Raw genomic sequence first — 14,383 nt, forward strand, 5'->3', positions numbered from 1 at the left:
TTATATCGTAGTTATTATTGTAATTTTTGGCGGAAAAAGAATGCCTACTTCACTAAGATGTGATTCTAACTGGAGTTGTAACACCCCCCCCCCTTCAGTTCCCCTCAAAAAAACATAAAAGAGGAGGGATAAAATAAATCGGGTAGTTACATTAATGTTGCTCCTACGATCATGAGCTTTTTGCCTCCGTTGAGATGGCCAGAGATATAAATAACATATAATAAATGTGTCTCCGAGATGGCGAATGATTACCCACGTGGCCACAATATCACATTTGTATGGATATAAACTCAGAAACGAACATAGGCTTCAGAAGCAAATTGAAAGTGGGGTGGCTATTTGAAAGTTGGGGGGGGGGGGGGGCTAAACCAACGAAAAAAGGTAAGTCCCAATTTTCAATGCCTATATTATGTCTATCTTTGCAAAAAAAGGGGGGGCTAAGCCCCCCTAGCCTCCCCCCCCCCCCCCCCCGGTTCCGACCCCTATGACAAATACGTGTAAATTTTCATTGGAAATTTGCTATATATTCTGTTCATATATATATTACTGATTTCTTATTAGAGAAATTATACAATAAGAAATATACATCTGCTTAGTATTTATTTTTGTTTTCTCTGATTTGAACACACTCTCGACCAACGGCTCATACATTCGTGTATGAGAGAGAAACGAACGACAACTCTGCAAGGGAGATTGATTTGAACACCGTGATTTAGCGTGAATGTAATGCGCACGCGCAAGATTGTAAAATCCAAAAAATCCAGATGATTTCCGGAATTTTTTGAGGAATTTTCGTTGATTATTAATTAGCGAAGCTTAATTGAGAAAAAATAAAAACAAATTGGTAATCTTCAAGTACCAATGATGTTTAAAATATATCAAACAAAAGACAGTACTCCTCCGATTTATCGGTATTAAAGGCCAAAAATTTGAGTCTATTATTTTAATATAGTAGTATAGATATATTAATTTAATCATGGTACAAAATGTGCCGTGAATGTCGTTACACGCTATGACCAGATTTTTTACTTTCCAAATCTTGTCATGACCAGATTTTTACATGTTGGAGGTTGGCAAGTATGTTCATAACAAATATTGTATCATTCAGGGGTATTGTTTTGAATACTGAGCATGACTGGATGGGGTGAATTAAGACTGACATTTTTCACAGAGTTGTCCCTGTTAGGTGGGGAATTGGAGTTTGAGGAATTCAGTCCAATGATCCCGAGAAGTACGTTCTATTATCACATTAATATGAATGGATAATGGCTGGTATTAACTGTGTTTGAATAGTGAATGCCTTCATCACACACCCCAAATACAGGCAATTTATGTCTATATAGCTGTTGTACATGTACGTTTATCTGGAACATGGCTTAATTGACCCATTTTGGTTCAGGGTCCTGTAACCTATCATCTGGGAGTTTTAAATTGAAAAAAAAAAGTGGCAAAATTTGGAAACGTTTATCCAGTACAACGACTATAGGATAAGGACTGTTACTGAAGATTTTATCCTCTTCCAACATCTTTATGAGCTATAATTATAATCTGAAATACAGGTACTTTCTTACAAGAAGTTTTGAAGAAAAAAATGGATCTGCTAATCATTTTGTTTGTCCCCCTTAATTTTTTGGGGGAGAAAAATTTATTTTCATTGGGACAGAGTCCTTTTACTGGACCTGCATTTAATTTTTATTAAGCCCTTTGGAATTTATGTCATTCAAAAATGAAATGGCGTTTTATGCCCATGTTATCAAAGATTTGGAGCCTTATATATTTTTTGGTGTGTTGGTTTGACTATTTTGCCTCTTTGCAAAAACATTGACCTTGGCAATAATTTTGAGTAGTCTACCCTAGGGCTTTTACATTTCATATACATTGTATATTCCTTGTGACAGGACTTTTCTTCGGGTACCAATATTTTTGTCCTCATAATCTTGACTTGGAGTTTGAACTACTTTTGAAAACGTTGACCTTGGCCTGACCTGCCATATGTCACAAAGTTATCATATTATACTGTAATAGTTACACTATCCTGAAGTATAACTTGGTATTGGCTATAAGTGCATTATAATTTTATATCATACAAGTTGTGGTTCTTCAGTATGTGAGCATGGTGAGTGAACACGTCTCACCATTCTGCAGCTTAATTCAACTTGAATGATGAACGTGATAAGCTATCTTCAGGTCTGAGGACAATTATGAACTAAAGCTTTAAGCTTGTCCAGATTTGCAAGGTTAACATGGTAAATTTTAAACTCATTCTACATGATCTAAAAAGTAAACTATGTGCTGAGCTGACTCTGTACAGGTCTTCGGGTTGTATGTAAGCTCAGTGATAAAGACAAGTTCAAGGGGGCCTGATTTTCAGTTCATTCTCTCACTGACAGGTGCTAGAATAACTTATCTATTGTTTTTATAGTTTTATTCTCAGACTGTATTTTATGCCTCATAAATGAACAGATGACAGATGCATGTAGATTGATTTGTCATAAACAGAAGAATTTGCATGTGTTTTTCCTTAAGTATCAATGGAAAAGGCCTAAATCTGGTACTATTTTTGATCTGCTTACATTATTTTACTAACTCTGCATCTCTGAGTTATGGTTATTTGAGTTCGTTTATAAATTAAATATGTTAAATAAGCTTTTTTTTTAAGCCTTACGATGTAATCTGACAAGAAAATTTGACTGTCAAGTTCTGACAAAATTTATAGGGTCATCTGTTGAATGCTTCCTTTTGATTCTGTTGTGATAAATGTAGTAAAATATTTTTACAATCCATCCAAGGCTTAATATAATGTGTATCATTGATTAATTTATTGTATTTGAGGGCCGTCCCTGAAATGTATCAGATAGTAAATTTTGTGACAGTCCCTTAATTTTATGAATTATAGTAAATTTTGTGACAGTCCCTAGGTAGATGTTTCTGCTCTATATGTACATCCTAACACCTGATAGACATATGTAGAGACAGCTACACATGACTTCACTGCCCATCTAAGCTTGTCTTATACTGTAAGAAAAAGGGATCTGTCATTAATTAGCGACTTAAACCTGTTCATACAAATTCACAACAATAGCATGTGCCCTGAAGATAAACATGATAACCGGACGGTCCCATCTGATTGGAGATGACGAGATGCGTACATTACCCCTGGTGTGTATTACCACTGTGACAGTCCAAGACTACTGTAGAGTGGGGATACAGTAGATGATGATTCAAGGAATTCATTGTTAAAATGTGTATATTGGATATATGTTAAACAGCTTGTTTATTTTGTCACTTGTCATGACAGATGTTCATGTGATTTAATCAGGTGTATATTTTACAACTAAGATTATGAGGGAATTGACTTTTTTTGCTGTGTATGCAGGGCAGAGTCTGATATCTTAGCCAGCTGTTTAGGACTGTGAACCGGTAGCAGGAATATTTTGTCTGTTGATCATGGTGATGGAGATTTAATGTGACAGGAATTATGCCTCGTGCTGCACTCCGATCCTCATCAGCTGCTGCACTCCGTAAAGTAAGTAACGTACCCCAGGGTCAGCTCTCCGTCAGACGATACTATCGACCCACCACTCTTCATTTCAACCCCTCAGGTGATTGGGCTGTTTAAACACACAGAATTACCTGTTTGTATAATTACACCTATACTAGGTATTTCTTGCTTTATTGAATATGAACTACTTGAAGTGTATTCCACCTTCTGTGTTATCATTAAGACCTTTTTTGTATGCCTGATAATAAGCAAGTCTTTTCATGGGCAGTATTGTATACATAAAACTGAAACACAAATATAGTCCCGAGTTGTATGCAAGGCTATCAATGGCTAGTTTGTTTACTTAGGTATCCCCCTAAATCAGGCCGGACACTGGCCCAATTCTGCCTCCTGACCTTATTTTGGATTTTCACCTTGGTTCTAATGTTCTACCACAGGAATGTCTAGGTGGATACTGGCTTTTGTCTTCTGTCACCTATTTATAGGTCATTCATAGTGTCATTGTAGTGTATGAATACTCAGTGTTGCTTCCTTTATTCAGGGTTTCAGTTCTTATTTCTACAAAGTTTTGTTTAAATTTTTAACTTATTCTTTAATTACTTTAATTACTGTCCAATTTAATAAAAAAGCTTCTTAGCTTTAAGTTTCTGATACAAAATAAATTTTCCAATTCATTTGCAGTCAAGAACAAATTTTTTAAATGCAAATTTTTGTCTTATCATTCCTACAGGGCCTCTCTATAAATTTAAAATTCTAATATTTCCTGATACAGTAGCTTGTTTTTCAAATTGTTAAGAGATAATTTCCTTACTGCAATGTCATATGTTAGGCAATTTTTAGGAAAGAATGTTGAAATCATACAAGTAATTTCACCTCATACTCTAGTACATGTATATGAATTTCACTAATATGACCTTTTTCTTTGATTCAAGTAAGAGTGAATCAAGTATCCAAGCAAGAAAAAATAAATAGCAACAAAATATTTGTGCTTTATCTTGTTAATTCATTAAATTATGATTAAATTATGATTCCATAATGTCCCTGAATTTTACTAATTCTAGGACACAGACTGTGTTATCATGTACAGTTAGATGTTGTAAAAATGTTTTATTTATTTGAACAATATTAATTTCTGTGGTTGTTAGTGGAGGAATAAATGTTGCAGCTATTGCAGAAAAGAAATTACTAAGCTCAGGGTTATGTAAATATTTTGTGCAATAGCTGCAATGTTAATTCCCATATTACATGTACTAACAAACGAAGGGGGACATTTTATTGTTTATAAACAATAAATTAATGTCTGTATGAATAATCAAATGAAGAGGGATTTATCTAAGACCTTAAAACATTGTATTATTGATGTATAAGCCATTGTATGTTTCATTGATGGAAGAGCCACTGGTCAAGAAATCTAAGGGACCATGGTTTTCGCAAGGGTTAAAAGGATATGGTATTCTGTGGATGTAAATAGGGATCATATACATCTAGGTAAAAAATGACCTTTTCTGTAAAAGTAAACTGAACATTTGAAGTGCAAGATATCCAATGTTAATTTAATAAAATGTCTAACAACACTAAACCTTGTTTTACAAGCAAATACATCTTTGTCAGTGAAATCATTGTTTAATACCAACATTAGAATTATTCTATTAGCATGTTTAGGTTTGGGTTTTTTTTTTCGTGCTGAGGAACTTCATGATCATGTTGATAATATATCAAGAAATTATTAATTTACATATTGAAAATCTTCCCCACCTTTGTATTTCATAGCGACAGGAAAAGAGAAAAATGCAATGGACCAGACCAGGATTTAAACCCGGGCCCCCTGAATCACTATGAGTCAGGTGCTTTACCACCTGAGTTATCTGGTCACCAATGACCGAACCCGTCTGACCACCACATTCCTCCTTCCTTAAAAGTCTTCACACCCAGAGACACCAACCCAGGCCCCTCCTCTCTGACAGGTCTTTCACCTGCAGTCACAGAGCATTTGTCCAGCTAGGGCATGGTCGGGCACTAAATATAAGTGGCGAGGGAGAAAATATGATGGACCAGACCAGGATTTGAACAAGCGGACTGGGTCTGTCGCATTTTTCTCCTTTCCTGTTACATAACATGCAAATAGTGTACACATTTTTCATGCTATGTACATGCCCTTACAGAAAAAACCCAATAGAAACTTATAAGTGTTTTATAATCTACTTATAAGTCACCTATAAGTTTTGAAATTTACTTATAAGTGAACTATAAGTCAAAGTAAGTATAAGTGAGGAACATATTTTGTTAATACTTCACTTATAAGTGAAGATTAGCCAAATATCAGTGAATATTTCACTTAAACTTCACTTATAAGTGAAGATCAGTATTGTATTAGCCAGAATAAGCGTGGACTTAGACTTTTTACATTATACTAGACTTCTCTTGAGTTGCATTTTGGGTATTCAAGCTAACCAATCAGAAACTTTGTCTCTGCAGAGATAAACAACAAGAATTTGAAACTAAGTTAGTCTCTGTGAAAGGATGTTGTTGGAGATTTCAAATTTATTTTGAGTATGCCTTCACATCAGGTTCAACAAGTAGGTTCTATTCACATCATGTTTTTATTTTAACTTCCCTTGCCTGAAATTTTGAATCAATTGACTCAGTTGCTTTCAGATTTCATAAATTTGAAGAAGCCTGAAGGTCATTAAATCTTAATTGATTCTTTTTGTCCAACATTTTTGTTGGTGAACTGAAATAATATATAAAGTTTGCATCATCAAAGAATGCCATATGAGAGGGATTTTTTCCCCCATAAAATGTTAACTTAATTATTTCAACTTAGGTGCAGATGCATATGTAAAAAAAAAAAAAACTTTGAACATCATGCAACCTCTGCATGATTTGAAGTTCTGTTCTAAATTAAGATCTTTAAAGGCAGTGCTGTACTTCACTTATAAGTGACTCATACTTGATAAAGTATGAAGAGCTAATACTTGACTTATAAGTCACTTATAAGTGACTATACTTGCATAAAGCAAAAGTGGCTAATACTTGGCTTATAAGTCACTTATAAGTCAAGCACCTCATTTGCTTATAAAATCCTAGTGAGTCACTAATCAGTCACTTATAAGTTAAATGTATCAGTGAAGTATAAGTCTAGTATAAACAACTTATAAGTAAAAGAATAAATCACTTATAAGTCACTTATCATAAATTTCTGTAAGGGCATGCATCCTATTTCGATCACCAGCATGCACCCCCTCTTCTCCATCCCTCCCTCCCCCCTCTAACACCACCAACACAAACAACATTTTTTATTTGAACATATGTTTGAGGTTTGACAACTGTATAGATATTTTCTGTAAAACCAGAAGAGCTGATACCCACCAAAAGAGTGCACATGAAATACATGAACAAGTATCTATCTAATGCAGGGACAGACCTTGTATAAATATATACGACTATCTTATCCCATTGTTGACACTGTGAGGTGTCTCTATCTGCTTGGTGTTTAATTCTGTCAGTGTTACAGAGGAACATCTGCTCTCTGTGTTACAAAGATAACAGTCATAACACACTTTGTGGGTAATTTGGGAACGTCTTTTTGGAGTTTTGTTTATACTGAAGTGTCACCTTGATCTCCTGCACCCAGCATATGATGTACATCTCCATTAATAACATTGCATCGCTATGTTTTCTTTGGCAGAAAGTACAAACACTTTAATCAATATATGTTAATATTTCTGCACCTATAGATGCATGCTTCTTTAGAACTGGGTAGGCAAGGATATGACTGAGCATTTTAGAGTGAAACTTTGGGGGTAAAAATGCTCTCGTCAGAATTGTAGACTCCTCATTCATCTATATATCCTCTGAAAAAAAGAGCACTAATAATCAACACATGATTAAGTAGGTTTTGAACATACTGACTTTTAAATAAAAACAAAATAGGAAAAGGTTGTGCCCAACATTTATGAATTTACTATCTGTTGAACATGTTGAAGGTTAATAAAATTGCTGTGAATATAGTGGGATTTATGGGCAGCTGAACCTATGTATCTTGAGTGTACAGTGTTTTCCCTATAAGAACCGGCTACCAGCAAAATCGACCAGTTCAGCCGATAAAAATGCCGCTTAAAAATCAAAAATTTAAAAAATAATTGTAACATGCTCAAGGTCTATAAAGATTTTGTTCATAGACCTCAACCCCTTGCCTGTTACAATTGATCTCTAACACTGTACTTTGAAATAAAGGGAACACGCTGAGTGTATAGATATGTGGAATACTTGGGGTATGTTAATGAAATGAGTTAGAAATGCTAATAAGAGTCTATACCCTTCAATATCTCAAAGTTTCGGAAATCTCATGTTTTTTTACAGCCCCCATGTTTGAGATGTCAATTATGCTTGACTGTATTCAGATAGCATGATTGTCTTATGATCGGTACACTTGTTTAACTTGGGCCATCATTAAAAATATCTTTGTTTCCCCTAACCCGACCCAAAAACCTCAAGTTGGGTAGGTAGGTAGGCAAATAATTTTTTTTTGACAGCAGCTTTGAAAATACATTCTTAAATTAAATGGAATAATACCCTTATAAATAAGTTAAGTGCAAAGAAAGCCATTTGTAAACAGTTAGAATGCCATACAAATGCCGTTTAGACTAACATTTAAGATGAATTAATTCACAACTATTATTCAATCGAACTTGTGAAATATCTCATACCAGAGTAAATTTGTTGAAATTGAATACATAAATCTGTTAAAAAGATTCTCGGGTATGCAAAGACCGGACATCCGAGTATTTTTTCATACTTACTATCAGATTCCAGTGCTTAAACATGCAATGTACTTTTTCAAGGGCTTCGATCTGTGCAGTGGTTCTAAAGCATTTCGTTTTGGAATATCGAAGTAAGGAGCTATTTTCTAAGTTGCGGGTTCAAAACCCAATGCTGGATGTTGAAACCGGTTCATCGAAAGAGACCATAAAAACTTGGGTCCAGTGTCGCAGTAGATACTAGCACGATCCCTCATTGCTCAATGGCCTAAAATGCCGCTTACAAGTCTAAGTTTGGAGCCCTTCACCAGACATATGTTTAAATAAATGTTGTTGTCCCAATAATTATCAAAGGAATTCAAATCAAAGAAACAACCAATCTTGAATTCAAGGGCCTTATTAAAGAAAAATACACGGACGTCTTAAAGGAAGCTTGTATCGTAATTTCAAATCTATTTGGAAAAAGTATGTTGACCATATTTAATTGAGACAACTTATATCTAAAAATGATAAAATGACATACACAATGTCAAAGTCATGACGTTTAACCTATGAAAAAAAAGGCATGAAGAAAGGACCTTTGAATTCTATTCATTAGGATGAAATATGCAGACTTAACTCTTATGGTCCCATATACATGTATTAAACATAGAAATATTGATGAACTCTTTATAAGATCAAAACTCAAATTAAATAAAATGCAGTGAAATTGATGGTTTGTTCATGAGGGGTATCATGAGGAGGGCCTACGGGGCTAAGCATGATCGCTACATACTTCATTTTATGACAGATTGTAAATTCAACTGAAGCACGCTTATATTAATAGGTCATTGTATATATTTTTTTATTAACATTTCAAGAGTGTATGATTCTTATATACTAAAGGCATAAGGTTGATACGTCGTCTTTCTATTAAAACATGAACTAACCCAGCTCCGTGACCAAGACATGTTGTGGGTGCCATTTTGTTTCCAACAAACGCTTGAAAATCACAGAACAAAATCAGTCGTTCTGATAAAAACGGATTTTGATGGAATTCTATTTTATAAAAGTTGATACACATAAAAAAAAATATTGGAATAATCTTATGAGAAAAACTTTCCAGTCAGCGCGTTTTAATTGGGTCGGTCGCGTTAGGGGAAACAAAGGTATTTGTTATTTTGGCCTTGTATATATTAGACAGACATGGTGCAAATGTACATTGTTTCAAATTCTAGGGGTACTGTAATGCATTTGATCACTAAGAATATGCTCAACCTGAAATATACATCTTGTACATGGAACACAAATTATAAAATTTAAAGCTTGTCTTTTGAGAAATTTTGGCAATCTCCAATAGATTCCATTACAAGGAATTTATTCATTAAATGTACATATGTAAAGGGAGAAGGGAGTTAAACATAAAATTTAGAAGAAAGGAGATCAGGAACATAATAATCATGTTAATAGAATATTTTGGTCTTCTGTCCATGACATTCCCCCACTTGTATTGATTATGTTGATTATGGTTGATTGTGAGGACCTACAAAAAAATGAGGAGTATATGTTAAAAAATACCAGTCTATCTGTGTAATTAACTAATGCATCACCAACATGGAGTCTGATCTCTACTTCCAGAAACAGATACTCAGAGAGGTAGGGTGTGTTGTGGACTTGTTTTTACCATTGATCTTTAACATTTTGAGAAATTTTGATTTTTAGTTTTGAGTGAATTTTACACATAAAACCCCACATTTGTGAGTTTGATAATCTGCAACTGTTGCATTTGATCATGCCAATTGTGTCCAACTGCATGAGGTTTATAGCCTGATTTAAAAAAAAAAGGTTTAAAACTTCTTTTTAATTATGTGAAGCAGTCAAGAGGAGATTTTAAAGTTGTTTCATTGATAAATTGAAAACAAATTTAAAAAGTTTTAAATTTCAATAGTTTGCTTTGAATACTTAACATTTTGAAGTTATATGTGATGAAATTCATGTTTTCTTTTTTCAGTAACTCATAATATTCTTCATGTTGTAAACTACACGACTGATGCAATGCAAGATCTAGCCAACATATAAGTCTTTAATTTAAGTCAAAAAGAAAAATGGTTTATATCTGTTTTTCAAATTTGTTACAGTAATTCTATTTGGACATTAATCATGTAAATGAAGGGGGAATATAAAGACATTTATTTAATAATTATAATAGTAGTGTATTGTTAGTCACATATAAGTAAGTACTGTGGATGATGAGCAGTTATGTCATTTTTTTGTAGGTAAGCCTAGAGCGTGTGATAGGTCTGACAGTCAGCACCAATGCGACCTTGACCTGTGACCTCAACACGGGGACCATCGCTTATCCTGCAGGGTGTGTATGTCTAGTCACTAGTTACCTTGTACGCCAGCAAGTTGTCATGAATCACTGGACTTCTAATTACAGTAATTCAGGTTTCTCTGAAAAATGGCTGATGTATACAGTGTGTATAATGATCATTTAACTACATCTGCAGCAGAAAAGGTGACATACTCCTCAGTGAGGTTAACTTTCCATTTATCATCATTTTTTGTAAGAAGTTCAATAAGAACATGTGGAATGTCACTTTTCCATAAATTTTATTAACCTTCATCATGTGAATGGACTTTATAAATATTCACCTAACCTTGTAACAGAAAAAATGACATACCTATCAATTTAAAGTTAATATTTCAGGCATCAAGCCTTTGAGTGCCAAGGAAAAAAAACAGTCTTGATGCTTGTATTGAGGAAAATGGGAAAGATTTTTTGAGTGATGCAGTTGACTGCATGTTTACTAATGTACACAATCATCAGAATTCTGGGTCGAGGAAACCTGTATATTTACTTGTTATATGAGAAGTTTGTTTACAGTGTCTGGTTTCTTCGCTGTAAGGGAATCCCCTATCTTTGACATCAGACCCCGGAAAGTGAGAGAGCTTTTGATCGTTAGTGATACCTTGATTTACCTGGGCAGACAGGTGATTACCTGTGTTACCTGCAATACTATACCCCTGTCTCCTTCAGATCTTGTCAAACAGGTTTTTGTGATCCATGTCAAATCACATACAGACAAAATCCCATAAAATGTTCTGTTTATGACCATCTGAACATGAACAAGTTAATGATCTTTACCTCACTCAGAGGTCTGAACCTACAATGAAATCATCTTGTGATTTCCTTAAAAGTTAAGACAGCTATGAATTTCCTGAGTATTAAATCAGTTTGATTGATTTTGGTCAGTTCCCCTTTCTTAGTTTTATCAGGTGGGTTGGGGATTTTAGGATTTGTATCCTGGGAGAAGTCTTTATCTGGAAGACTGTAACTGCTGCAATGTAACAGGTGTCCTGGTATATAGGATTTGTATCTTTTGAGTTGTTGTGATCTTTGTATATTAAGTTCTAGTATTCTTAGTCCTATGTAACAGGTGTCCTGTAAACCTCATAAAGTGTGATTACAGCCATGTAACAGTTGTACATCAATGTCAAATATTAAGTATATTGAATAAATATGGATGACTTGACACCGACCACAGCTGACTCTGCAGAACTGTTCGTTGTATTAGGAGGGCTGAGGTTCTGAACTTTAGTGAACAGATTAGTACAGCATGTAGAGTGAGAGCAGAATTACACAAGACCAGCTATTCTCTTTACTTGAATTTTTGTATCAGTATATAATAGATATATATAGCTACCTTGTACTAATTACACTTCTCAGTTCTGTTGAATAATTAAATGATCTATACCCTTTTATGGTTGTTACATCACATGAAGAATTCTCTCTCATGCCATGACAAAAAAAAACCTTCATTCAGGTTACTATGCATGCTATACATATAGGATGTTTCAGCCTCCCCTTGCTTCTCTACTATGACAGACAGAGGAAAAGTTGAATTTTGACTTGGTGATAATTTACTTAGATAGTGTAGACCTATAAACATGATAAAACTGTACCAGAATGACAGAAATGTGCTGAGTCAGCCAATGACAAACAATGATATGGTCACTGGTCACAATAGTGCATTCACGATGAAGTTATTTTACTGCAGACCTTTATTTTTACATCATTTACAATCCTCTGACAATAATGGTGTTTAGCTGGGTATGTACCCCACACAGTCTAATTAGTAAACCCAATGACAATATCTGACCTGTTAAGTACATGGTATTTAGGTCATGCCAGGTATATACCTGTGGTGTTTTACCTTTTCTGTGTATTGCCCAGCTTTCACAAGTTCAGAATGTCCTATTGTACACACCTGTGGTCAATTACCTGTATTAAGTGTATTTTGAGTCTGTCTGTCTGTATGTCTGTGTATTGTACACACCTGTGGATAATTATCTGTATTTTGAGTCTGTCTGTGTGTGTATTGTACATACCTGTGGTTAATTATCTGTATTTTGAGTCTGTCTGTGTATTGTACACACCTGTGGATAATTATTTGTATTTTAATGTCTGTGTATTGCACAACCTATGGTTAATAGTGCTGGGAATCGCTACTGAAAAATCGTATCGCGATATATTGCAATATTTACTTTTTGTATTGCAATATATCACAATATAAATTCATAATCAATTTTGCTTTAAATTCCCCATTTAAATGAAAACACAAATGCAAATAGAATGTATTCTCGAGTTGATATTGACTTTGCCTGCTCACGTTGTGGTGGCACAAGTAGTTGGAATAATCTAACTGTGTCTCGGGACAGGCCCTTACCACAAACCGGGTCTGTAGGATACTTATTATTTTAACGATAGAACATTCTATCTAGGTTTCATGTAATTGCTGTTGTCTTTTCGTTTATGATCACGTTTCGCGTCATATGCCTCCATAATACACTTTAAAAAGGGCAAGTAACTCTTTTGTAACATTTTATAGTGCTCATATCAAACCTGAACCGGTATTCACAAAAAAATTACCGTGATACGTATTTTGAAGAACGAAATCGGGTTACACTGGTTAACCGGTAATATCGCAAAGCACTAATGGTTAATTACCTGTATTTTGAGTCTGTCTGTCTGTGTATTGTACACACCTTTGGTTGATTATCTGTATTTTGAGTCTGTCCGTCTGTGTATTGTACACACCTGTGGATAATTATTTGTATTTTGAGTCTGTCTGTGTATTTTACACACCTGTAGTTAATTACCTGTATTTTGAGTCTGTCTGTGTATTGTACCGCCTATGGTTCATTACCTGTATTTTGAGTCTGTCTGTCCATCCGTCTGTCTGTCTGTGTATTGTACAACCAATGGTTTATTACCTGCACCCTGATCCTGATCTTTTTTAAAAATTGCGTCACACTCAAATTTTTTAAATGGTCATTTGGACCGACGTTTTCATGAAAGTTATCAGTCCAGAAAATTTTTTACCGGCCTTGCCGACAGGACCAAAGGTTTTCAACAAGTCTGGTGTATTGTACAATGGTGGTTATTTACCTACATTAAGTGTATTTTAAGTCTGTCTTTCTGTGTCTTGTACACCAGTTGTTAATAATGTTAATTCCCTGTATTTTGAGTCTGTGTGTGTATTGGAATGTAACCAGATGATCCCATTGTGTTTATAGTTGGTTGGATTTTGAGCTGGAATGTCATTATGTTTATTAAATTATTGACCACACTAGGCGATCGCAATAAACTTAGATAATTGAAAAATATTGAAGAGGCATAGCAAGGGAGGTAAATCTGAAACTATACAGCGTGGAGTTCCATTATTAATGGTGTTTCATTATGCATCAAAGCAGATATTTAAAAAGCTCCTTTGAAATTTGCTTTTATTTGTCATTTGTTAGGAATACCTGTAAGCTAGCTGTGATATTCAAATAAAATTCCCATGCTTAGGGGTATTGGTGTTGATTTATCCTTTCCTCATGAAACTGCAGTAATTTAATGAATATTGTGAGTTTAATTTTGTTGAATGGGGTACATGCAATTGCAATTACAGGAAAACATGATTACTGAACAGTGAACATACTTTTAAAATTAATATAAACCTCCCTTTGATGTATTGTCAATGAGTTTAAGTTAGAGTTATCTTTCATTGAATATAGGACTATTTTGTGTAACTTCTTGAGTGTTGAATTTGATTTTTTTTTTCATTGAATTTTTTTTTTTTTTCAAATTAATTTT

The 14,383-nt window shown here is 34.4% G+C and overlaps 1 protein-coding gene across 2 annotated transcripts in view; it reads left to right on the forward strand.

Moving 5' to 3' along the window:
• LOC133177085 (mitogen-activated protein kinase-binding protein 1-like) overlaps positions 1-14,383 on the forward strand; it is a 67,646-nt gene that overhangs the window by 4,837 nt on the left and 48,426 nt on the right. Inside the window, exons 1-2 of one of the 2 annotated variants that reach the window (XM_061312182.1) lie at positions 3,360-3,526; positions 10,518-10,609. In XM_061312182.1, coding sequence (XP_061168166.1) covers positions 3,479-3,526; positions 10,518-10,609 — 140 coding nt within the window. In that variant the 5' untranslated portion in view covers positions 3,360-3,478. Of the gene's footprint in view, positions 1-3,359; positions 3,527-10,517; positions 10,610-14,383 lie in introns of those variants that run through there. The other variant, XM_061312188.1, reaches the window with a different exon arrangement.

This window comes from Saccostrea echinata, unplaced genomic scaffold (genome assembly GCF_033153115.1).
Source record: "Saccostrea echinata isolate AGI-Se365-2 ecotype Australia unplaced genomic scaffold, CSIRO_AGI_Sech_v1 ptg000002l, whole genome shotgun sequence".
Classification (NCBI taxonomy): domain Eukaryota; kingdom Metazoa; phylum Mollusca; class Bivalvia; order Ostreida; family Ostreidae; genus Saccostrea; species Saccostrea echinata.